Source organism: Lepisma saccharinum, chromosome 18, assembly GCF_977018435.1.
Source record: "Lepisma saccharinum chromosome 18, izLepSacc3.1, whole genome shotgun sequence".
Taxonomy (NCBI): domain Eukaryota; kingdom Metazoa; phylum Arthropoda; class Insecta; order Zygentoma; family Lepismatidae; genus Lepisma; species Lepisma saccharinum.
The window spans coordinates 7,613,330-7,640,954 of NC_139246.1; the positions used below are offsets into that span (position 1 = coordinate 7,613,330).

The following is a 27,625-nucleotide window of genomic DNA, read 5'->3' on the forward strand; positions in this document are numbered from 1 at the left end:
AACGGTTTCCACTACCAATGTTTACACTGACTGAAGGACACACAGTTAAAACAAAGAAGTTTTAAAAATCGAAAGAGACATCAGAAGAATCTATGCTCGATGTATTGTCACTTACAAGGAATATTTGACAAATAGAAAATATGCAGACATTGAAGATAAATTGGTACGCAGTATTAAAGCTAATATTTACACGATCTTTGTTAACTCTCGCCGCATAAAAAATGGAAGATATTAAATGCGATTTTTAAAAATGTTTACGGTAAATTGCTAACTTCGAAATGTAACTGTTAGTATTTAAATGTTTGGTTATTTCTTGTATTGCAATAGCGATGTTATCCGGATACCCGGATATTCAGAATATCCGAATGTGTGCATTATCCAGATAGTTCTACTGGCTCTCCAGATATTATTTAATTCGTCATGTTCGTATTTCTACCTTACAGATTCTCTAAAAATCCTTTATCCAATCTGTCCGTTTATCCGTTTTACGAATTCTTCGCATATTTTTTTAAAATATTTGCCTTTTTTGCCTCAGACTTCTGCATTACTAAGTTCAGTATAAAGCACAAAGTTTTCCGCCATCCAAAAAAAAAAATGTAAAAGACATACATATTACAATAACAATCTCAGTTTTGTTTCAAGATCCTTTGTTTGGTAATCATTTCCTTAATTTCACACACGCTTCTTACCAAAATAGCTTACTGAACTTTAAAAAGTAAATAGCAATCTGAATACTCGAATATCAGGAATAACCGTATTTGTCTCATATCCGGATTACCCTATTATCCGTCGCATCCAAAACGGATAATTTGAAACTCGGATGTCAGGTAACTGACATAATTTTTTTCGTCAAAAAACTCTTGAAAAAAAGACAATTGAAATTGGGTCAAAACGTTGAGCAATACGTTTCAAGAAAAAAGTATAGTTTTTAATCAGTACTACCCAAACATATTGATCACACCTCGCATACTGATACAAAGTGGGGTATTAACTAACGCCATATTTCAAAGCTAAATAATGGCCACGACCAGATAAGTAAACAAGATTGAGATTAAAACTAAATACTCTGTCTGATAAGAATTTACACATTTATCAGCGTGACAATAATATCGATATCATTCCTTATCTTATGAAACACCTTATCTCAAATTCATAAAGTTTTCAGGAGTATAAAGAATGCTGAAGCTTCAGTCCTGGACAGTGCATTGGACATTATTGTTTTGTGAACGAAAACAGGGTGTCTACCAATCAAAATAACAAATCCAAAATTCTTGACCTTTTTTCCTTATCCTTTTCCCTTTTTTCTTAACATTTATTTAATCGCTCCTACTTAGGGATCTTTGGAAATTAAGAAAATATATCTTTTCAGAGATTTAGACTTGCTTTATTAATGCATATAAAAATTTATGTTTCAGACTTCAGCCTAAACAGGGGTGTGCCCCGTATTTTCGAAAGAAAGGGGTTATGTATACTTTATCTTGGTAGTCAGCCCTCGTTTTGTTATTTCTTGGTAGTCAGCACTTATTGTTTCATTTTCCTACCTTTGACGTTCATTTTTAGGAACACTGGGCTAAAGGGAAGGATTATAACCCGCACCAACCCCCCCTTGGGCACGCCACTGATCCTGGATGGGGATGGCCACATTACTGTAATATTTTTATAAAATTTCATGTGTACAAGAACCTAATTCTTAAGAAACAAAGTGAAAAAAAATCTTCAACCACAACACAATACAATTTCAGATTTCCAAATATTCAGTTTTATCGAATCCCAGAACAGTGTAAATTCACCATACTGCAACAAATAGCAAAAAATCTTGACTTTCTTGACCTACCAGTTCATTTCTTGACTGGTAGACACCTTGGAAAACTAAATAATTAAAATAAATATTTTCAAACACAAAGACACAAATGAACAATGAAAGAACATATCTAAATAAAAGTATTCATCTACAAAATATAAAAATTACAACTTTTAAGGAAGCACCTTTACATGCTGGAGGTTCAAACGCACAATGACGGTATAATTGTAGGTATATTTCGCAGAAGTGTGCTAAAATAAAATCGTGAATTTTGAGGAAAGTAACATCGAAAAGTAAGAAAAATAACATCGATTTTGAAGGGGGAAAAAACGAAAAATCGATGTTCTTACTGATGGCTCATTAATTTAAGTTGCTTATGGTATCGGATTTAATATGATTGATTTCTTTATTTTACTTCGCTTTTGTTCCTCTTTTGGCAGGATTCGAACACGGGACCCCTGGCATCGTAGCGGGCTGTACTAACCACTACACCACGGAGGTGGGCTGAAATAACAGCTGTACTAGCGTCGATGCAAAATAGTGGATTTCTAAGCCAAATGCTGCAAACGAACCCCAATTTGCGTCCGGCTTCGTTCATAAAAACCAGAGCACTTTAGCTGAGCCAAGTCTTGAAATGGACCGATCTGCATGTAACAATGGAACAATCAGTCACAGCTCCGAGGTATGTGTTACGCTTGGAATATTTCACGAACTCGCTGCAATTTCCGTACGAGAAAAACGGAAGACTGAATACAAAGGCAATAAACAGGATATTCTACTTCAAGGTTACCACAGGAACGTTAACTCCTCGTATTATGTTACACGAACTCTGGTGCCACTTTTGTGAAAGGCTGTGTTCCTTGCGAAAATACAATTATCATCAGTGGCGTTGCGTGCGATTCGCATACGAGTGTTCACAATAATGTTTTTCTTCTGAATGCAGATTTACTCCTTTCTTTTGTAACTTCATCTTCAATTGAAAAAGTGAGAATAACAGTTCAATTTATTTTCAACAATTTCCCGCCAAAATCACGCTATATTTGAAGTAACACACGAAGGACCATGGGAAAATTGTCAATCTCCCCCTTAAAATCCACCAGGTTTAGCAAATTCTCTCTAGCACAGACCCTTCAAGCCCCCTAGACATGCCTTGTATATGCTGCACTCTGGTGCCGAATGTAAAAAGTATTGCCGCTTGCATCAGTGTTCGCACAGCGAAATGAATCTTTGGGGTATAGTGGCCATGTCAGATCTATGCAACAAGCACAGCAATTGTGTTCAACACCCTCAGTGGAACACCGTAGGAGTCAGACGTGAAAGAAGTCGTGTCAGCGTAAATTGTAGGGGTGTGCGGGATCGCGAAAAGTCGGGACCGGGATCGGGAAAAAAATTTCCCGTCTCGATCCCGACTTCGGGAAATGACTTCCCGGGATCCTGAGCAGTCGGGAAATACCGATTGGTCATTTTAAAAAGTAGTTAATTCTCGACGTTTTCTGCATTGTAAATGTCTGGAACTTATCGGTAATTGTTAGTTTTTGTACCCGAAATGCAAAAGCAATCACTTAAGGTGAAAATGACGTAGAATTCGAGATTTCAAGCGCTTCGGGAAATTTCAAACGTTTCCCGTCCCGAATATCGGGATTTAAAAAAATCTCCGTCCCGACCCAAAAAATTGGTCCACACACCCCTAGTAAATTGTGTGTATATACTCGTACACCATAGTATTTTTTTTTCGAATAAATATACGTATGTGTGTGTGCATTTAATATGTACGTAATTTAAGACATATACATGAGTGTTCACGTGCTCATGCATCAGGCGACGCGTCTGATTATTATTAGGCATTTGCGAAATAAATTGTTAGTTACTTTGGAAAACAGACACAACTCTTAACAGTCTAGCAGCTTCGATTTTATTGACTACTTTCACAGCAACTACAGTGTAGCTTAAATACCTCCATTTGTGTAAACATTGGCATACACAAGGTTTTTTTTTTCTCGAGGGGGCAGAGGCGTATATTCCAGGCTATCTAGACTACCTGCGAAGAACAGGCTCAGAAGAGAAGAAAAAATCGGTCGAAAAATGTGCATAAAATTGTTAATTTCAATATTAAGATGATGGCATTTCAGTAGTTGGCACACTTATTTTTTAACAGTTGTTACACTAATTTCTTAGGAGTTGGCAATATTGTCCGCTTTCTTTGAAATCCGTAGGGGACTGCATGAGTTGAGTTCCTTCTATGACGCCGTTAGTGTTGCGAACTCATTGTTACCAGCTTGGCATCTTTCCACCAATGGGGAATTTTGGAGAGAAACTATTAGAGGAAAGGGAAACAGCGTTGCTTTTATGACAGAGAAATTCCCCAATGGGCCAAGAATATCACTTTCCAATGATGATCGAAAAAGACCCGCCCCCGCAAATATTGGTCCATTCGAATACTATAATATGATGATAGTCCAAGTTTTGAACCCAGCATACACTACTGCTCTAGAGGTAACATCGCTCTCCAGTTACAGCATTGCCAAGCATACGTCTGTTTTTGTCAGTTCTTTTATTAGCTTGTTTGCACAGTGCTTGGGTGTCTTGTCTACTACTTTTCCGTGCATTGTATACTAGTCAACAACTTTTACCCAGTAACGCTGTTGATCAACTCTCTCCCCTTTTACAGTACGTTTAGCAACATGCTGTATATCCCATGCTAATTTGTATCGTCCCGACAGGAACTTTTGGTACATTGTAGCATGAACATGCCCGATGTCAGTCGAAGATAATTCAACGGATCGCTGATTCGTTGTTTCCTAGCCGCCAGCTGGATATGTGAGCAGTATAGGTTGAGTTGCGAACTGGTTAAACATTCCCCCCTCCCTCCGCACACACTTTCTGTTGTTAACACCTTCCCTCCACGCATGCTAAACTGACACCACGGCCACCGCAGCGGCACGAACAAAGCATTTGAAGTTGCTCAGTGCAGTAGTCCCAACATTTTCTGAGGGTGTATGCTAAGTTTTGTGAATCCTTAAGTGGAGGCCATTAAACGTGTGGACGAAAGCAGTTAACTTCTACAAGAAAAATGTCATCGGTGCTAGAATACTGTTCATGCTGATATACCAACCAACCCATGCCATAAAGGTATATTATATAACTGGTGGTGCTACAGCCCATTGAAAGCCTGGGCCTAACTACGGACCTCAATCCCACCTGATACTACTCACTCACTCACCCGAGGTGGTAGATCATCCAACCAGTTACAGGGTGACGTGTGGTCAGCATGAAGAACCCCCAGTAGTTGTTGTAGGTTCCATTGACCGGATTACGCTAATCATTTGTAGCTCCAAAATTTTCTCGCAGTGGTTGGTGGGCATCTGTTCCATACACGTTGAAAAGTTGTTACGCTTCCCCCAGGAGACTGTACGCGTCCCGTAGCCGGAGCCCAAAGCATGACGCCTTAGCAGCATGGCCACGGTGCAGGACAATAGAGCAGATATATGTTTAAAATAAAACGTGTATTTGTATGCGATAAAGTACAGAATGGTACTGTTCTTTATTTCTTGTTAATATTATGTGAATCTCCAGTTTGTCTACTGTTAAAAGTGAAAAACGTGGAAAGCATACCTTGAAGACACCACTACTTACATTGAGCAATAAAGTCTTCTTGTGACTTCTGAATAGAGTTGGAAGTGGTAAAAAAAAAAACAGTCTTTTTTTTTAAAAAAAACGGAGTTTGTTCCGCGGCTTTTTTGATTGGGTTTTTTCGGCTTTTTCATAAAAGTGTGTCAAATCAATGAAAATACAGGACTTGGAAGTTATTTTTCCTGTTCCATTGTTTTCGTTTATCTCCTTACTGTAAAATACACTCATTTATAAATATAAAATACAATTTACAATATGAAATTCGTAGCTAGACATAAACAGTGCTTTCAAAAAAAGCTTTCTTGAATGGGCGGTTCTTTCCGAGTGTTATCTTCATATTTCGGTAGGCTTATTAAATATACCTATGTAGTATAAACATTCACATAACTAGAGTAGTTTTGTATGTGTATGATGTCATTTTCAAAGTTTGAATTTGTTATACGAACACGTACATGAAGCAAAAAAGAAAATACTGCTCTACCTCTTGAAAATCTAGTATCAAATCTCTTTACATTACATTTTGTGTTCAGTAAATTATATTTGTATTCTGGCTTTCCAGTACATCACACATAATTTGGTTAAATGGCCACGAAGCCTGGTCATGGAGCAACTAGTGGTGGATGTATTTTGGCTGTTTGTTGCATGACATTGAAGTTGTTAGGAAAAGTAGTTAAGGCTTTGTAAACCTTTGTGAGACTACAGCCCAGTAAATTTAATTTTTACAAGTCGATGTCCTGATCCCAGCAATTTCACTCATAAATACATTTCAGTTTCATTCAAGTTTATATGGAAATTAATATGCACCCTCAATTAATATTAATATATCAACTATGGCATAATCATAGTTCGATTATGTATAGACTTGCTGTCAAATATAAAATAAGATTTAAATTACTTGTCAAATCCTGGATGCAATGGACCGCAAAAAGTCTGCGGTTGAGACACAGGCACTAAAACTGAAGCAGAAGCAAATAAGATTGGCCGCAAATGGCAAAAAAAGATATTTAAGAAATCTGGACTGGACCTACAGTTTGAAATGAGATGAGAAGCACTCTGCCTCCACTTAGTATTGAACCATAAACCCCTTCTTATTACAAGACAACGGCATTACTTTATTCCACTGCAGAGGCACATTCATGATTGTAAAAGGAACCATCTATCAAAAAGAAAAAGCCGACCTTTTTCCAACAGCAGTACTTGCAATTTGTTCTCTGTGATTTACAAGCTAAATTAAATCATAATCTCTCATGAAGTAGCATACAATCTTGTTAAGTATAGAGAACATTCAGACCGAAGCAACACATGACAGTGGGGGGTGTCACATTGAAGTGACAAGTGACATGGGCCCCTTCAGTCTGTAAGCAAGCATCCACCACACATGCACAAACAACGAGGTGACATGAAGGAAACCACATGAAGGTTGTCGGGAGCATCAGATATGCAAGTTGTATGACTGGTAATTGATAATTAAATATTAAGCTTTAAATTCATTGGATATCTCTAAAACAGGTTGCAACACTTTTTGTTGATTTTTATAACAGATAGATATTGTAATCATTGTTGAAATAATGATCTTGAATGATTGTGTTGTAATATACGATTTAAATTAAAATGCCGCCTTAATAACTCTGGACGTTGAAAGATGATGTTTGTTTATGAATGTACTGTTGTTAGCCGATAGTCACACTTCTTTGAGCCAACTATTCGGAATAAAAGTAAGATTAACAATTAAACCTTTGACTTGTGCCTTTCGTTAACCCTGTGAGAAATACTCCTTGCAGTCGTGTGTACACAACAAGACTGGTGTTAAAACGTTTTCTTTAACGTATGTTATTGACAGCCTTATTAATTGTATACTTTGGTGTCCATTTAAATGTATGTGTGACTCTTGAGGGTGGTTTACGGCATTTGGAGTTTACTGCAACGCAATTTTGTAGAACACGTGTTAAATATCATATTAATCGTACAATTGTTGTCCTTAAAAATAGGCTTTTCATAGGATCGCATGTATTTGCTGGATCGTTGGTTCTCTTAAGAGACTGGGGCGATACGAACAATGTATTAAGCACCCCAAACACTGTATACGACTTAGTAACAGGCAGGCTAGCAGCGTATCAATTACGATTCATTCGCTCTGGGTCACCTTCCACTTGGTATTTCTAATTGCCCACCTACTACGTTACACACATGACAAATTCATAATGAAATTGTTTCATCTCCACCTTGTTCCTGAATGCAGTGTTAGCTATATTTGGTAGATAGAAAACTGGCACTCTTAAATCATAGCTGCTGTTGCGTGCAATTATTCTATCTCAAATTTCAATAATGCATTACAGCATAAATACCTAACCAAACAACTACTTATTTTTAAAGAGGCTTCAATATATCAGGCCCAAATTTTCAGCACAATCATAACAAAGGTCTAATAAAGATATAACATGTCAAAACTTTAAAGGGCTTTCCTGAAAAAATGAAAAATTGGACATAGAACATTACATTCCCATATATTAATTTGAAAGGGCTTTGCAGGAACATGATAACTTCCAACTGAAGCATTATTATTTTAAGGGGACAACACTATTATGTGAGCAATTGTGCCTCGTTTGCCCCTCCCACAAACAAAAAAAATAACTTGCGGGCTTGCCCCTCCCTCGAAAAAATCCTGAGGATATCCACAATTTGGCTGTAGTTAGATATTACACTACTTCTAGCCATGGAAGTGTTAACTGGATCACAAGTCTTATATTTCAAGTTTAAAAATAAGGAATAAAATGAATTATAAAAAATGGGGATTATTCTTCACCATATTTTGCTACGATTTTCGCTATCTTACTCGGTAAACTACTGTGAATCAAAAAAAAGGGTGAAGCTCCTTGTAGGACGATAACTTATGAGCCTTTTAATATGGAGAATATTAAATATTAGGATTGTTTAGATGTAATTAGAACAAGACACAAAAAACCTTTTACTACATGTCAGTTTAGTTTCACAATGCTCTCCCTTTGTCTTTAAGGCAACTGCCCTCTTTAAAATTCAAAAGAAAATTGCAAAAAATATTGACTGAAATTGTATATATAAGGCAGAAGAATTCTTTGAAAATAATTTTGTTAGGTAAAATTGTTATGCTTGCGTAAGATGATAATGTTAACTACTAAATTTATGTAAGTTGTGTTACGTGTCCAAGATGCTGTTGGGATGTTTGTTTATAAGATTTATATCTACTTTATGGCCCAGTTCCTTTTGTTTCATTGCGATTTCATCATGCTACGAATGAAATGTTTACATGGTTCGATTTTGATGCACGTCTGTTAACACATACTGCGGAGTTTTAGCGATTACTTAAGGTTTTGTTCAATATATGCTTTCGTGGATAGGTTAGGTTTGGTTCCCTTAGCATTAACATGAAGTCCCTAAATGCATTCTACTAAGGTTGCAATTTACTTCTACATTCATTCCCACGCCTCTATGATATTTACTGTCGCTTGTCGACGGAGAACATCTTGTCCAGAAGTGCGTAAAGTAATTTTCAAGTTGTTTTATTCAACATAAATAACTTTTCTCGAGTCAAAACAGTGCTCATTACTTTAAGGAAGGTTCAAATTTCGTGTGACAATGATTTCCAAAATTCTACGATAATTAGTCTTTGTGCTAGGAGAAATCATAAAACAATTGGAACCGTTACCCAAGAATATATTTTAATTGACATTCTTCTTTCTCTAAATACCTATTAAACTTCTTAATTTGTTCAAGTGGGCAGAGGAATCTTTTTGTGGTGGGTTGCCCACCTGTAATAGAAGTGAAATGGTAAAGATAACAGGGGTCCATGTCGAAATCTTACATCCTCGATTTCGCAGGTGATTTCTTTTCTTTATAAAGGGTATGTGCTGCTAATTGTGAATAATAAAATTATGGAGCGCGGAAATAAGAATTTACGACTGTACAGCCATTTGAAGCTGAGATGTAGGCGTTTGAAGTTGCGAGGTGGTTGCTGTGTTGAAATTTCCCACCAATTCCGGGCTCCACCCCTGGGGTAATTAACCTAACCGCGGCCCCGCCTCCACTCCGGCTACCCGCCTTTCTATATAGAGTATGTTAGAAACTGGCCGGAGCCACCTGGCCCCAATACTATTTTTCGCACAGACACATTTAGGTACCAAAGAAATAAGGCTAAAATTAAACCTCAAAAAATAACTTACCTCTTTATCTCAAGTGCAGGCTGAATTGCGGGTCGAAGCTAATTTGGAAGTCCCAAAGAAAAAGAAGTCAGTTGTATGTCAAAAGTCTTTGTTGTCCTTTTTCACAGAATACTACCCTCCCCTGTCCGTACCATCATAGAAATAAAAGTTGCAAATTATCCTATCCCACAAGTCATTTCTGGACCGCAGTTGCGAAGATAAATGTGCAGGAAGTTTCACAAGATAACGTATTTACACACGCCGGGGATACCGTTCAACAATATGTTGAATGATATTCCTCATCGTGTCTTGTCGCTATTTTCTATGCCTGTGAAACCACATAAGCTCATTCAGATACTACTCCAAAAAATGTCGCAAATTATCTCATTGAACAAGACAATCATAAGAAAAAGAAAATGTGGAACGACTTGAGATGACCGGACCCCTCTCCGATTTTCTTCATATTTGGCATACTCACTAATCGTGGCCTCCTAATCACGAATCTGAAGTTAAAATTTGTCAGAAACGTCTAGAAATTGCAAAATAAAGTGTTAGTTTTCGGAATGGAAATTGTTGATTTTCGCGATTTTTTTTGTTTCACAACCAAATATATATATATTCCTGATACTACCACGACACCAAATTTTAACTATGTTTGCCTAACCTAACCACGCACCAATGGTTCGTGGGGCTAGCATCAATGGTCTGCAATTATTTCCAATTTCTAGATCCTGATACTAACACGACACCAAATTTTAACTATGTTTGCCTAACCTACCCGAAACTAACCTAACCACGTGCCAATGGTTCGCAATTTCTAGATGTGACCGACAAATTTTAACTTCAGATTCGTGATTAGGAGGCCTCAATTAGTGAGTATGTCAAATATAAAGAAAATCGGAGAGGGGTCCGGTCATCTCAAGTCATACCAAAAATGTTTAGATGTGCGCCTGTGACATAAATCCAATATGGAAGCCCTGAAAAGCCGTATAGACGCATTATCAAAAAAGTAAGTTTCGTAGCTGTAGATGTAAAAAAATACCTTCCGTGCTATTTAGAAACACCCTTTGTTACAAGAAACTTATTTATTTGATGAAAACATTTGAAATGTTCGCGAAATCCAGGGTGTAAGATTTCGGCACTGAGCCGATAACAGTAGACAAATTGTCGTCAACATTTTCATTTTCGTTTATTCTACATCTTGGGTTCCTTTAACAAATGGTATTCTGCTCTTCGTAAGCACATACTGCACTCTGCTTATTGGCGTTTTTATTTTAATTCATGGTCATCACGTTGTGGAAAAGTAACAAGTGAAAATGATGATGGGCAATTCGCCTATTTTTGGCCGTTGGATATACGAAGGTACATAAATGTATTTAAATTGAAGCATCGATAACAATAACATATGTTACACCAGGTATGCAAATTATTTATGACGAAAATAGCAGAAAAGCTGACAAATCTCGCGATATCAAACGTGCTAACATAAAATTTGTCATAGACATGATCCGCTAGCGAACAGTATGGTAACACCCAACAAAGTTACTTCTTTGATGTTACATCTTGTAGAAAATTTACTCACCACTGAACGGTAGTAACACCTGTACAACTCACTTAACGAGATATAACATCAATAGTATTTTTGTTTGCATTTACTATAAAAATATGACATCGGTTCCATTGACGGATAAAGCATATGAAAATCGTCTAACGTCCGTTTGATGAGAATTCACCTACCTTCTCGAACCTTTGCCTGTCTTCGGCTTTTTCAATTTTTTCGTTTTCCAGATGTGTTATTCTGGCTTTTAATTCTTGAATTGTTGTATTCTCTCTCTCATTTTTGGTTGCCAGACGTTCCAAATGTTCCAATGCATTTACGACTTTAGGCATCAAACTTGTCACTGCATCAGTACCGTGAGTCTGACCGCTTAACATCTTTTCGAATTCTTTGCCGATTTCAGAGGCAATATCATACACGTCCACCACCGAAACCTCCGGCTCATACTGATATTGCTGCATAATTAATTCTTCCATTTCTGGTTCCGATTCTAGAAGAAAAGACATTAACTTTATCCACTTATTTGGCACCAAATCACACACCCACTATTCTCCCGTCTGCCATAACAACATGAACAACTTAGGAGCCACCTGGTGGAACACAATGAGAACTGAAGAATGCGTGACGTATGAAAATTCCTTGGAAAATAAGGTAGTGTCTGCTGCCACGTTCCTTTTCTGATGGAACCTCAAAAAACATGAGCGTGGCAGCAGACTCGTTGGTCCTTGTCTTATCGTGATTTCATCATGATGTGTATGCAATTACGTCTGTAACACATACTGTGAAGTTGTAGCCCTTTTCTTTCACAAAAATGTTTTAAGATTACGTTCCTTAGCATTCTTCTAATAATAAACCTAAATGCTCTCGTAGTTAGGTTAGGTTCTGTTAGCATTAAAATAATATCGCTAAATGCCTTCTAAAGAAAAAGGTTCTACGCACGTGTCAGCAGTAAGAATAAGCTTCATATTTGCTCCTGCCACGTAATACGTCTGCTAAGAGGATGTTACATATCTTAAGAACAAATTGAGACGATAAAAATGCAAGTTCATGATTAGTGGGAATGAATGTACAGGTAATTTAGAACATTTTTCTTTAGAAAGCATTTACCGATATTATTTTAATGCTAACAGAACCTAACCTAACTACGAGAGCATTTAGGTTTATTATTAGAAGAATGCTAAGGGACATAATCTTAAAACATTTTTGTGAAAGAGATCGCTACAACTTCACAGTATGTGTTACAGACGTAATTGCATACATAGCATTATGAAATCACGATAAAACAAAGACCGAGTCTGCTGCCACGCGCATCTCTTTTGAGGTACCAGCAGAAAAAGAACGTGGCAGCAGACACTGCCTAATTTCTTTGGTCGGGACGGGAATTTTTTTTAATCCCGACAAAGGGCCCGTTCCGAAAGTTTCACGAGTTTAAAGCGTTAAACGAGTTATGGTAACTGGCTGTCCCATAAGTGCTTCCGTGCGTTTCGTGAGTTTCATTATGCTGTCCCAAAAGTCGCATTCCGTGCGTTTCGTGCAAGAACGAGATTCAACAAACGCACGGAGGCTGGTTTGTTCCGTGAGAATCGTCTGCTCCTTGCAGACAAAGCGCGTACTCATGGATTCAAACTGCACTAGTTCGGAAAATGTATTATAATTTTAACAGAGACCGATATGAAGCAACATGCACAAGATGAGTATGCCTTGACCGTTCTTAGAATGTGATTAAATCATGGCCGTATTTAGAGGGGGGTTACTAGGGTTCAAACCCCCACGAAACATCTGACATGTTGGATTAATGGAAGTTCAGAAACCAAAATCTGTAACTATTTTCATTTTTTTTTTTTCGAAGCATCACACAAATACAAGGAGACAATGTTGAAACGATCGAGCTAGAATTTTCATACATTTGGAATTCTGAAAGTTGAGTCTAACAGTATTTATTCTCGGAATTGCAGCCCACCCATGACCCCTCCATTTTCATTTATGCTGTCCTCTTTCCAGTTTAGTTCCTGCGTCACAAGGAATATACACTGAAAATTCCCTTATGATTGTCCCAAAATTCCCTTTCCAACTTTTAAATTCCCTGTCCGATAAGTCGAAAATCCCCCTTGATAGGAGTTCAAACCTAGGATCTCCAGTTTCGTAGCGCATTACGCGATTGAGGTTACAATCCATGCACCAGGCTAAGTTTTTAAAGAGAGTAACTGGTTCCACACTTTTCAAAATTCCAAAAATTAAGTTATAAGGTCAAACAACAAAGACTTTATGACTAAAATTTCTATCTAAATTTTAGAGCTTTTTCTTGAAGGTATCTTAAAATTTGATAACAAAGTATAATAATTGTGCATTTCAGTACACACTGTACGAAACGTAAAGAAACAAAACAAAAACAAAAAAAAACTTGTGCTCGATATTCACACATCTGCTGAATTGAGTAAAGCCCCTATCACACGGAACTGGATTTCTATTTGGAATGCTCTAGTTGACGCTGGACTGGCTACCCATTTGCTAGTTTTCGCCTCACACGGTACTTGTTATACCGTACTTGTCGATAGTCTTTCGTTCCCATAATGGCGGCCGCGCGAGATGTAAACAACGTATCACTTCACACTTTTAAAATACGATAACTATCCAACCGAGAAAAATATCGCATCGCATTAAATGGTTTTAGGTAGAGAAGAACGGCGCTAATAAAATACATACTTTACAACGTTTACTATACACGTATGGAAGAATATTTTAGCTTTTTCAATTGTACACATGCCTTTCGTGTTGGATGCACTCGGAAGCCACAGACAAAAAAAGGCTACTTTACAAACTCACAGATTATCTTCACATGGCCAAACTTTGCTCTGATTGGCTGTTCCACAGAATCTAGTCGAAAAAGTTAGTAGCAATTAGAACATGTCCTATTCCTCAAAACCAGTCAAGCAGTCAGCCAGGCGGCCATGATTACTACCCAGAAAGTCAGTTCATCGCCAACTAGGGCTTTCCAACTAGAGATCCAGTTCCGTGTGATAGGGGCTTAAGCCCCCTTAAGGATATAATAATAATAATAATAATTACTTTAGAATAAAATTGTTTTATTATTATGAAATTTTAATTATTATTGTATAATTATTGTTATTATTTCTATTATTCAAATTTCTGGCGACGCCCTTGGGATCAATTATGAATGACCCCCCCCCCCGAAATGTTTTCTTGCCTACGGCCATGATTAAAATGAGTAACAGTGTCCACAGTAGAGTTTATTTTTTGCCATAAGAACATTCTTTCCGCTGACGCCATGCGGAAAATTTCTCTAAACAAAACGCTGCGCCTACGCTTTCGCCTAGAGTGTCCCATAAGTGTGTAAAATAACTGGTTTCACCAGATTCACGAGCTCAGTTATTTTCATTCAATGCGTTCCGTTAAGACTTTCGGCAAGCACTAAAAGCTATGCTAAAAGTCGGGAAATGTTCGAAATTTCTCGGAGCTCTAAAAATCTCGAATTCTACACGCCATTTTCAACTTAAGTGATTATTTTTACATTTCTGGAATAAAAACAAACAATTTCCGATAAGTCCCAGACACTTGCAATGCAGAAAACGTCGAAAATTAACAGCTTCTTAAAATAACCATTCGGTATTTCCCGACTGTTCGGGTACCCTAAAAGCTGGGAAGTCATTTCCTGAAGTCGGGATGGGGTCGGGAATTTTTTTTTCCGATCCCAGTCCCGACTTTTCGGGCTCCCGCACACCCTTATCAACAACCAATGGACTTTTTAGGCATCAAAGTCAGCACTGGGATCGCAAAATAAACAATATCCCTTTGCCCTTCATGTAACATGACGCGGTGAGCTTGAACAGTTGGCCAGCAAGGTTCAAGTTCGTTCAGCAAGAAAGAGAGTAGCGCTGATCGATCACGTTGCTCGCTGTGCGCACCAATGATCCATGTTATAGTCGGACCCAATGGCTAAATACTGCCTACAGGATGATGTTGAGTGCCAATCGACCAGGAATATACAATTTATACCTCACTAAAATGTCAAAGACGAAATGAAAAATAATGTGTCCATTTTTAATAATTAATTCATTAATAATGTATAATTTCATTGAATGCTGTGAAGTGGTAGATAGGTAGTAAGTTATATGCAAAATTTACACAAACGTACATTTACTGTGTTGAGAAATCAGCATTTTTGTGGTGGATAAGTTGCAGGATACACGACTGCATAGCAGTGGCACGGGTCTCCCTTATCGCACAACGCAAGAACAATCTTTCGTTCTGACGTCATCGTACAATCTTTTTATTGGTGCGCTAGATAGATGCCTAACTTGTTAGATTAGCTAGGTTTAATTCTCTTAGCATAGCATACATAATAAATTTTCTCCGTATTAATTATAAGGGAACCGAACCTAACATACCTAACCTAATAACGTCGTCTCACTTCAGAACACAAGGAAGCAAGAGTGTTGTGCAGTAAGGGAAACCCATAAAGGTAAAAGGAGACTCAGTGACGGCATCTTTCCTTTCGTGGTAGTGAAAATTTTTAGTAATGTCAGAAGGTAAGAGATGTATATATTACCTTGCACAGTCCTTTAAAATGTGAATATATTTCATAAATATGTTTCTGCATGAATTTATGTGCTCAATAACGAACACTTTCCGTATTTATACATTTTAATTTCGTGTTGCTCGGTCAGACCTGTCATTCTATGTTGTCAAGTCACTGATGCGGGTTATACAAAATTAAAACCGGCACGCACAAGAAATAGAAGAGAATTGAGTATTAGTACTGAATGAAAGTCGTTCAAGAATTGTATTTTTTTTTACATTTGTTGTTTATTGAAATACAGCCACGTAGCTAGGAGGCTTGCCAGCCCCACCTTATTAGCCGGGAGTTTCCCGGAATGTGAGTTGTGTAACGCCCGGACAAACTCTTATCTCCCGGAATTAAGAGATTTAGTTTTATTATTTCTTTTGGGTAACACTTTACTATACCAGAGACGGATTTCTTCAAATTTGCAGGAGAAAGTACTTACGCAAATCATTTTCTGTAGCGTTGTTAATGTTCGGGAATGTAGTTTTGATCCATTTTAATGCGAATGCATGGGTTTTCTACGAAAATCTATTTCCAACGCGCTATTGCTGCTGCCGCCATTTGCTTTCTGCACGAGAGCACAATACACTCTCCTGTTGTCCGTATATGCTAAATTGAACGAAATGAGTGCTAATGGAACCTAACCTAACAGGTCTAACCTAACCTAGTAGGCATACCTCGTCCCCGTGATGGTTCGTGCGGCTATCGTGAATTTTTGGGCTAACGTCAATGGTTTTTGGGGCTACCCGTGGATGGTTTGTGGGAAATAAGGAACAACAGTAAGTACTCGTTAATGTAAGAAATATACATTATTTTCGTTAGAAATTCATTATTTCACCTAAAGAAATGTTCCGCAATGCAGAATAGTACATTAGTAATGTAAAAAATTGCAAAATAAATCATTGATAGGTGTCTCTGGTATAGTAAAGTAGTACCAAATGAAGAAATCTGTCCGACGGATAGTAAACTTTTACCAAAATTTGGTGTCGTGTTAGTATCAGGATCTAGAAATTGGATATAATTGCAAACCATTGACGCTAGCCCCACAAACCATTGGCACGTGGTTAGGTTATGCAAACATAGTTAAAATTTGGTGTCGTGGTAGTATCAGGAATATAGTATATATTTGGTTGTGAAACAAAAAAATTCGCGAAAGTCGACAGTTTCCATTCCGAAAACTAACGCTTTATTTTCACTTATTTTGCAATTTCTAGACGTTTCCGACAAATTTTAACTTCAGATTTGTGATTAGGAGGCCTCAATTAGTGAGTATGCCAAATATGAAGAAAATCTGAGAGGTCCAGTCATCTCAAGTCGTTCCTTATCATGTTATTACAACTTTTTTAAGAAAACATTTTCCAACATGTTACATTTTGCTTAAAATTAGCCCCGTCCTTGGGGAATTTCCATGGATGACAAATATTTCGTCATCCGCCTCGAAAGGGTTAAGCGAAAAAAGGAATAACAAAAACTACTCTCTATGTGTTGCTTTAACCTGTCACTATCCGGGACTTTTTCCTAATAAATGTGAATATGTGTGGGCTTTCTGAGTCTAGTCTTGATTTGTTTCAGTATGAAGCTTTCTGGAGTTCACCGAATTTGACATCATTTTTGGTTCACAAGTGTGCTGCATGCTGGAGAGTTCTGGAAAGCACGGCTTGAGTAACTTCTGATTAAGCTGATGAGAAAATCATGTATATTGTGATTAGTTTGGAATTAAGCAATCAGACCTTGGGCATAACAAATTATTGATTTGGTTTATTTGTCTCAGACTATTAATGTTTGATGTGATGAATCTAATTTACAGTGCAAAACCTTATGAAATATTGTCATTGTTCGTACAGACAGACAAAATGTGGTTGAGTGACAAAGAGTACCCTGCAGGAAATATAAAATATTGAGAAAATTTTATTGTATTTTTAGCACCTCTTAATGATGAATTACTCGAAGAGTTCCGGAGAGAGTTCTATGCCGATCCAAAAAACCAGTTTGCACAGAATGTTTGCTCTCGAATGGACCCCATGGAGGCATCCGTGTCTCGAGAGCGCTTCAATCAAACCCAGCACTTCTTTACTCACAAGGTAAAATATTTGGTAGATTTCATAGTTAGCCAAATTTTGATAAAATTGTAAAGGGTTTTCCAATAAGAATGATATGTTCATGTTAAGGGAAATAAACAACGCGGTTGATAATATAAGATGTAAGCAAGTTACTAAAGATATATCTGTGAAACTTAGTTGTAAATGTTCTACTAATTTCGGGGGCCTCTGCCACCATCCACTTGGGAACTCGATGCTTTACTGTTAGGTTACATAACAAATTAATAGAACATTTACAAGTTAGTTTCGCGGATATATCTTAGTAACTCGCTTACGTCTTATAAGAATGATATGATTTTGAAATGAACTTCAACTATGTTTCCAATGTTATAACTCACTAGTTGTCATTTGTGTTTAGTATACTGTGACAATTCATCATAGCTAAATACATGCTTCAAGAACGTTTGGTTATTGTCCAAAAATTTTATGAAAATAGACGTTCTATTGAACTTGAAACGGATTATAATTTTGGACAAAAAATATCTTTTCAGATGAAGCTCATTTCTGGTTAAGTGGATATGTTAACAAACAAAATTGTTGTTTTTGGTGTGAAAACAATCCACAAAAGATTCACGAGAACCCCTTGCATCCGCAAAAGGTCACTGTATGGTGTGGTTTATGGTATGGTGGCATGATCGGACCATTTTTTCCCAAAACAAGGTAGGAGAGGCAGTTACAGTGACTGGTGAGCGGTACCGACTGATGTTAACATATGTAACTCTTTTAGATTGCTTTTTGTGGGGTTATTTGAAATCTATAGTCTATGCAAACAGACCACGAACCCTTGATGCATTAAGATTGAACATCGAACGCTGCATTCGTGACATTAGACCCAAGTTATTGCACAAAGTCATCGAATTCACTCGTGTGCATGAAGTCGAGGTGGATGTAATAAACTATGCTTCAAGATAATATAACATACTGATAATGTGCGAATTACTCACAATTAAATATAAACTAAAGGCTAAAAGATTAAAAATCAGCAACTTACGTGTGTGAGTATGAGATTTTTCGTACTACGTTTCGGAGGTTACACTACCTCCTTCTTCAGGTCGAAACGATGTTTTTCAGACACCTGACATGGTGCCTCGTCGTGAAAGTGATGGTTGAGGATTTAGGTTAAAATGTTGCAGGAAGGACACTTTCTAAAAAAGAATGTAAATTACACATCTAAAACCGCGCAATACTATAAAAACCAAAGAACGTCCAAGGCTAACGTCGGCGAACTGCCGACCAGTGCTCGGGGTAGGCGAATGCACGGTGTCAGCCCATACCTGGAGAAAGAAAACTTCTCCTCCTCAATCCTTCCAAACTGGGGCTCGGGAGTCACCAATCCAAGGTGAAATCGACTTCCACCTCGGCGGCTTTCCTAACCTCAGGAGTAACACGGAAGCCCATCTCGTCCCTATTCACTGCGGCTTTATCCCATTTTTTAAAGAAATTAACCCAGCCGTCTTCTAAATTCCCATCGTCCCTATTAAGTTTGTTCCAATTTTTCGCGCATATATAGGCAGCTTCATATACATTTCTGTCCAATTTATTGTTAACCTCCCTAATAACTTCCCTTTTAGCAATCTTATGTCGGTTAACCAATATGTGTTCAGATAATCCAGTTTTGGGTATACCCTCCTTTACATCCTTATCATGCTCTCCCCACCTAATTTGCATACTTCTCCCGGTCTGTCCCACATATTCCTTTCCGCAATCACACACTATCCTGTACACTCCCTTCTGCTCTTCAGGGTTATTGCGCCTATCCCCCCTCCCTTTCTTATAAGACGTAAAGTGTTTTTCAATACTCCGGGGTGCTCTTACCCCACATTTTATCCCGTAACCCCTCACGGACTTTTCAATTTTCTCGGAAATACCCTTAAAATACGGAATCCCGACAAAATATGTGTTCTTTTCACCGTTTCCTACCTCAGTTTTTTTCTCCTCTTTGTCATTTTTCGATGTTTCTTGTTTAACAATCTTTTTTGCTTTCCTAGCTACTTTTTCCAGGTCGCGGATAGTATACCCATTCTTTACCCCCACCTTCCTTATCCATTCTCCTTCTTTCTCTTTCTCTTTTTCGTCATTGCACAGTCTTTCGGCGCGAATGAAAAAGTTAAGAAAAACATTTAATTTAGTCCTATTCGAATGTTGGGATCTCTTATGGAGGTACAGCTCTCCAGCCAATGGTTTATGAAAGACCCCGGTTACGATCCGTTGTCCTGTTTTAGTAAGGCACAAGTCAAGAAAGTGTATCTTTCCGTTGGCCATATCTTCTGGAGTGTGCAATGACGAAAAAGAGAAAGAGAAAGAAGGAGAATGGATAAGGAAGGTGGGGGTAAAGAATGGGTATACTATCCGCGACCTGGAAAAAGTAGCTAGGAAAGCAAAAAAGATTGTTAAACAAGAAACATCGAAAAATGACAAAGAGGAGAAAAAAACTGAGGTAGGAAACGGTGAAAAGAACACATATTTTGTCGGGATTCCGTATTTTAAGGGTATTTCCGAGAAAATTGAAAAGTCCGTGAGGGGTTACGGGATAAAATGTGGGGTAAGAGCACCCCGGAGTATTGAAAAACACTTTACGTCTTATAAGAAAGGGAGGGGGGATAGGCGCAATAACCCTGAAGAGCAGAAGGGAGTGTACAGGATAGTGTGTGATTGCGGAAAGGAATATGTGGGACAGACCGGGAGAAGTATGCAAATTAGGTGGGGAGAGCATGATAAGGATGTAAAGGAGGGTATACCCAAAACTGGATTATCTGAACACATATTGGTTAACCGACATAAGATTGCTAAAAGGGAAGTTATTAGGGAGGTTAACAATAAATTGGACAGAAATGTATATGAAGCTGCCTATATATGCGCGAAAAATTGGAACAAACTTAATAGGGACGATGGGAATTTAGAAGACGGCTGGGTTAATTTCTTTAAAAAATGGGATAAAGCCGCAGTGAATAGGGACGAGATGGGCTTCCGTGTTACTCCTGAGGTTAGGAAAGCCGCCGAGGTGGAAGTCGATTTCACCTTGGATTGGTGACTCCCGAGCCCCAGTTTGGAAGGATTGAGGAGGAGAAGTTTTCTTTCTCCAGGTATGGGCTGACACCGTGCATTCGCCTACCCCGAGCACTGGTCGGCAGTTCGCCGACGTTAGCCTTGGACGTTCTTTGGTTTTTATAGTATTGCGCGGTTTTAGATGTGTAATTTACATTCTTTTTTAGAAAGTGTCCTTCCTGCAACATTTTAACCTAAATCCTCAACCATCACTTTCACGACGAGGCACCATGTCAGGTGTCTGAAAAACATCGTTTCGACCTGAAGAAGGAGGTAGTGTAACCTCCGAAACGTAGTACGAAAAATCTCATACTCACACACGTAAGTTGCTGATTTTTAATCTTTTAGCCTTTAGTTTATAAGATAATATAAAAAAGTTTGGTTGTATCTGAAATAGTTTTCATTTTATTTAATTGTAAAATCATGTTGTTCTTATTGGAAAACTATATCTTTGAATTGCAGAAGTCTGGAGATTTGAATTTTCCAGATTACTTGACCATCCCGTGTTGTGTATTACAATCTCACCTACACCGGTGTGCAATCACAGCGCAGAACGGTTATTTTGATAAAATCCTGTTTCCCTACTGGCCAATTTGTGTAGGCGGAATTTTAACATTGTCGCCTCTTCCAAACGTGATGGGCCTGTTTGACTGCGAGTTCTTATGCTGTTAAACTCATCAACAGAGGGTCCCTGCCATAAAGGCAGTCTCCATAGCACTTCCCACCCAGGTGGAACTGTAGCTGGGCTTGTATTTGATAAAACTGGATAAATTGTAGTCACAATCACTTCTGGGTTGCAATGATACCATTGAAAGTCTATGGGTCTCTTATGACCAAGTTGGATTGATTAAAATCAGATTAAAAAAAAAATCACTGGTTTAAATCACTTTCAAGAAATAATTTACAGAATAATGTACATAAGGATTTTGTATACATCAGAATCATTTTTGGTGAAAGTACATTAATCTCGTAATCATTTAGTGGTGTAAAGACACTTAAATTTCTCTTAATTTAAAATTCAATAATTGTAATAGGCAAAAATATCGAATATTTTGTGTAGGATAAACCATAAATAGTGTCGCCATTATTCAACTGCAAATAAACATGGCAGCTGATATTTTCTGAACGATCCTTAAAAAAAATTACCAAAATTCAGCTACAAAGACTATAAAAAATAAATTTTAAGTTACAATTAGAGAGTACATACAGAATGTTTTATTTTCACTGGAATGAAAATTACTGATATTATTATAGTTTCATTAACATACTCAACAAACATTTCCATTGTAGGTTCATATATACATACGGTATCAGAAAAATAAAAATGTATATTTACAAATAATTTTTTATTTGCTTTATTCAAACTATTCAAATATTTTACAAGGTTGTTTGCCAGAAAAAGCCTCTCTATAAAAAGAACACATTTATATGTGATGCCAAAAACCATTTAAGCATGTTTTTAAATAAAAAATAAAAAAAGTATTGAGAAGAAGATTGAAATAAAAAAAAAACCCATCCGAAAAGACTTTAAAAAAGTAGCAATTATGATTTGTATCCACCCTGGTTATAACCCAGAAGTGATCTGTTACTTTATTTGTAAACTTCATTATGGGTAAATTGATTTCTGCTATGTGCATTTGTATAAGTAGTACAAGGATGTTTCTTGGAAGTAACATAATTGAGGTAGGTCATGCTATCTAAATTAGGGTGGCTACTTGGCTTCGGGAATTCTGTGCGAATTCTGCTTGAATTTTTCCACGTAGACTTGAAAAATTACAACTTTTAATAAACCCAATCCCATTGAATTTATACATGTTTATAATTACCCTGAAGCCAGTTTTCACAGTGTATATTTTTATCGAGGAAGGAAGAGAAAGCTGCCTGGAAAATGAAACGTAATTCTCTCAATCCGTTTACTTTGTTAGTGTCCTTTGCAGAACAATCTATCTGACAGATGTAATATTATTGCAAGATAACATATCTTGAACATGATTAGGTAAATTTTAGTTTGAAATTCTTATACAATTAACAACTGGTAAATCATCAAAATCATCAAAATCATCACGACCTTCATGGAATCAGATGCTACATTCCAATGATACAGATTTTGAGAAGAAAATTTTGGGAGTGGATGTTGGAGAGCGATTTTGATTTTGAAGAGTAAATTGATGACTCGGATGAAGATCCCAACTTTGTAATGTGGGATGAAGAACAGGAAGACAGTAATGATGATGATGACCATGACGATATTTTGGAAGGTGAACAAGAAATCGCTGTGGACAATTCGCATGGTGAATATGATGCAACGCCCCAGTTTTTCATTGGGAAAAAGAACAAGTAAGATTTCCAATGGCCAAAACAGGAGGCACCGAGAAATGGGAGTACTCCAAGCCATAACATAATCCGAAAAGGCCTTTCAAATGGGTAAACCCAAACACAAGAGAAATTTGGGAGTGTTTGTTCGATATGAAAATGGTCGACGACATTGTGTTGTACACAAATGTGAAACTCCAGTCTGCCAGAACCAAACACAAACTCGCAACAAATCCGTCAAACTACCAAAATACAGACTCAGTCGATATATATGCCTTGATCGGTTTACTAATGTACACATCAATTTTCAAATCTGGTCACGAGAATATGCTCTCACTTTTTGCAAAGAACTTGACAGGAAGACCCATATTTAGAGCAACTATGTTCGTGAAGCATTTCGAAATATTGATTAACTGCCTACCATTTGATGATTCCACAACTCGTGACGAGATAAAAAACTGACCGTGCTGCTGCCAATCTCCCAAATATTCGACTCCTTTATACATAACTCGCAAGGGATGTACAGCCAGCCTTTCTGAAAATGTGACTGTGGATGAAATGCTCGTTGCCTTCAGAGGAAGGTGCGGGTTTCGCATGTATATGCAGAAAAACCAGCAAAATACGGCATCAAGATTCAGTGCATGGCTGACTCGCGCAGTTCATATCTTTTCAATGCTTTTCAAAACTGTACACTGGCAAGGACAGTGATGGCGATGGATTTTCTGACGAAGAAAATAAACTTTTGAAACCAACTCAGTCAGTGCTGTGCGTATGCAAACCCATTGAAGAATCAAACCGGAATGTTACTGCAGATAACTGGTTTTCATCCCTGGAGCAGGTAGAAGAATTAAGAAGATGATCTCTAACATTTCTCGGTACTATGAAGAAAAACAATTATACCACCAGAGTTCAAGTCTGATAAAACCAGACCAGTATGGTCAGCTCTCTATGGATTTGCAAACAATATTCCGATAACGCTCTTGTCTGTTGTTCCCAAGGAGAATAGAGTAGTCGTACTTATATTGTCTATGCACTATTGAAACGGATCCCGATAAGAAGAAGCCAAACATTTTACAATGGTGCATTTTACTCACTATCAATATCTGCCATCATACGTCGACGACATCCTCATTATAGGGGATAGCAACGCATTGGACACAGCTTTTGTTGAATTAGGAAAACAAGATGAAAGAATCAGCTTTACCAGGGAAAATATAAAAGGCAGGAGTATTATTTTTGGGATGGTAATCTGGAGGAAGGGTGGATCGCTTTTCTTAAAAAGTGGGATAAAGTGGTAAATACCAACACTAAAATGGGTTTTCATGTCACTCCCGAGGTTGTGAGGGCCGTCGAAGAAGAGAGGGAGTTCACCTTGGAATGGTGACGTAAACGATCGTAGAGGGGAACGTTGGAGGGGGAAATTTTCCCCTTCAACTCAGCACAGGAGTGCTCCCATTCCGTGTGTTCTACCCAACACTGACGGGAGTCACTAGGGGGCTATAATAGGTCATCGATTTTTATTTGTTTTAGTTGTGTGGTTTTTGTTTTTAACTTTTTTAACCAGTGAAGGTTTCCATCAGAGTTTTTATGCTGTCACAGTAAGTTTTTTTACCTTTTTTATCCTCAACCTGAATGCTCAACTTACGATTTGACAATGCTGTGCCATGTTTGGCACCTAAAGTTTTTTACTTTATTTACCTGATGAAGGAAGTAGTACAGACTTCCGAAACGTCGTTTTGAACCATTTCTACTCACTCACGTAAGTCTTTTATATATTTTTATCTGTTAGAAGAAGCCAGAAATCGTCTGCTATTATAACAAGACAAAAAGTGGTTTTGACCTTCTGGACTAGAAGTGTGTTCTGTACTCATCCACAGGAGAACTAAGAGATGGCCATTAGTTGTACTTCACTCCCTTGTGAACATAAGCTGTGTCAACAGTTTCATACTTTACTTGTGCTATCGTCAAAATCCAGATATGAAAAGAATAAATTTTATTAAAAGCTTGGCTTACTCTCTGTTGGAGCCACATCTCAAAAGACAGCTCAGTATTCCCAATCTCCCCAGCAATATCAGGCCATTGATATAGCAAGTGATATCGTAAGAAGAAAATGCTGCTACCGGAAGTGATGAAGTTCCCAGGGACAAGCTCGAGAAGAGGAAGACCCTGTTCCAAGTTTCCATCCTCAAAAGACAGAAGAAATTCATACCAGTGTATCAAATGTAACAATCCAAAATGCCTAGAGTGCAGTAGAAAAGTGTGTATCACATGTACAATATCAAATGAGTAGAAGTTGGAAGTGATTTACGTAATACATTTTCTTAGTTTTGTTCCCATGTAATTTTAGTTTTCAATAAATTTTACGATGTGAAGATCCCGTGTTCGAATCCTGACCTGGGCATGGATGTTTGTGAGTGTCCATTCATCAGTTTCATCATATCATTACTCATCCTCATCTTTGCAAATTAGCCAAAAGTGGCACAAGAAGCGAAGTAAAATAAAGCAATTCAATCAATCAATTAATGCTCAGATAGGCAAATTTGAACTTGAACCAGGGACCCCTTGATAACAAGGCAACAGTATGAGTTTCAAAGCACTAGGTATGCCATTCCTTATAAGAAAAAGGCCCTGAATGAAAGTCACATTTATAAGTAGTTTTGTGCTCCACAGGCTAAAGTAAAGACTCCCTTGTTTGAGCTAACTGGTTTTATGAAGTATTAAGCAGGGTATATACTAGGGACGGCCAGAGATTCGAATTATCCGAAATGTTCGTATATCCGAATGTGTGCATTATTCAGACAGTTTTATTATTTATCCATTTACGGGCTATCCACATGTCTGCATTTAACTGTCATCAGATCTGTACTATCCAGATATACAGATTATCCGTTACATCCAAAATGGATATCGGATAATTTGAAATCCGTTATCTGTATTTTGTGGCCATCCCTGGTATATACATTGTATTCACTTAAGTACTTCGTGCATTCATATTGCCAATATTAAGGCTCTTTATTAACCCGGAACATCTAGTATCTTGATATTAACATTTCTTTTAATATTTTGTGATATCCGCATTTGAATGTGACATAAAGGCACAAACACATGAACGTTTTCCACTTTATGCTCAGATAAGCTAATTGGAACAGTGTTAAAATGGAGTCCGAACCACTACCCTTACAGGGAATCATCCATTAAAAAAGAAACACTTTTTTTTTTGCATGCTTAAAGTGATTTGTTTGCATAGTAGAATATCATACAAAGGTTTCTTTCTCATTTGCTACAAATAAGGACATTAGTAAAAAATGTTTTCATTTATCCATGTTATCATAATAATGGCAGTAATTTGACGAATAGTGAATTCACACGTCAAACAATGTTCCTTTTGTGTTGTTATTATTCATTTACTCAACATTTTAATGCTGAGTGAGTGCACTGTTTATGAAAGAGTACGCCAGCAGGATTACATAACTCTTGAAGTAGATGCTATGCTGTTATAATGCCCCCTTCAGAAACTTTAATGTATATTAATTTATTTAATTTCTTTTAGATTGATACTGAAGGCAAGCCTGTTTCTGACCAGAAGAATACAGGGAGATGTTGGATTTTTGCCTGCTTGAATGCCATCCGCCTTCCTTTCATGAAGGAAAACAATTTGGAAGAGTTTGAGTTTAGTCAGGCTTTTATATTTTTCTGGGATAAGGTAGGAATATATTAATAAATTAAAAGTTGTTCAAAATATTGCTAAATATTAGTGGGCAAGTATTCCATTCCACTCCAGTTATAAGATTCAAATAACCAGAATATTCCTTTAATCCTAGCTTATCCCTGCCATCTGGGAAACTTTCTTATCTGGGGCCTCACAGGTCCACACTTTTTTTTATCACTAAAATTCAAGAAAGCATTTTGTTATTGAATCATTGCTTTTTTGTTGTGTATATAAGTGCAGTTATTTATTAATTATTAATTTGTACAAAAATTACCACCAGTAATAAAAAAATAATAACCAATTATTGCAATAGTATCACACACATATTTATCATTCACTAAAACTCACAACAGCATATTAATTCTTCATCAATGCTTTTTTGTTTATATAAATTACGTACCAGCTAACTGTAGACCAGGCGAACGAGAAGAAGTCTCTGCGCAAGTAGTGACATGAGATGGCTCCACCAATGAACAGCGAGAGAAACAGGATTGTGTAATGGGTGACGGGAGTTTCCCGATTTCCTCCTTCGCTATACAGCGTTGCAAATTTTGAAAAGGATAATACTGAATGCACATGGCAAACGGACCGTATTTTTGTCTCCAGGTCCGTACGATTGGTTTAAGAATTTCTTAGGGAAATATTAGGGATAAAACTCCAAGAGCAAATTTTGACAAGCAGTGCATTTAGCGCACGGACTAAGGTTTGGACCA

The 27,625-nt window shown here is 37.5% G+C and overlaps 2 protein-coding genes across 6 annotated transcripts in view; one reads left to right on the top strand and one right to left on the bottom strand.

Moving 5' to 3' along the window:
• Positions 1–11,751, bottom strand: part of Rilpl (Rab interacting lysosomal protein like) — a 99,047-nt gene extending 87,296 nt beyond the window's left edge. For all 5 annotated transcript variants that reach the window (XM_083140091.1, XM_083140092.1, XM_083140093.1 and 2 more), the window contains exon 1: positions 11,344–11,751. In XM_083140091.1, coding sequence (XP_082996217.1) covers positions 11,344–11,670 — 327 coding nt within the window. In that variant the 5' untranslated portion in view covers positions 11,671–11,751. The remainder of the gene's footprint in view (positions 1–11,343) is intronic.
• A 3,675-nt stretch (positions 11,752–15,426) lies between these two features.
• Positions 15,427–27,625, top strand: part of LOC146002369 (bleomycin hydrolase-like) — a 33,974-nt gene continuing 21,775 nt past the window's right edge. Inside the window, exons 1-3 of the mRNA XM_083140095.1 lie at positions 15,427–15,711; positions 17,670–17,827; positions 26,754–26,906. Of these exons, the coding sequence (XP_082996221.1) occupies positions 15,702–15,711; positions 17,670–17,827; positions 26,754–26,906 (321 nt within the window). The 5' untranslated portion in view covers positions 15,427–15,701. The remainder of the gene's footprint in view (positions 15,712–17,669; positions 17,828–26,753; positions 26,907–27,625) is intronic.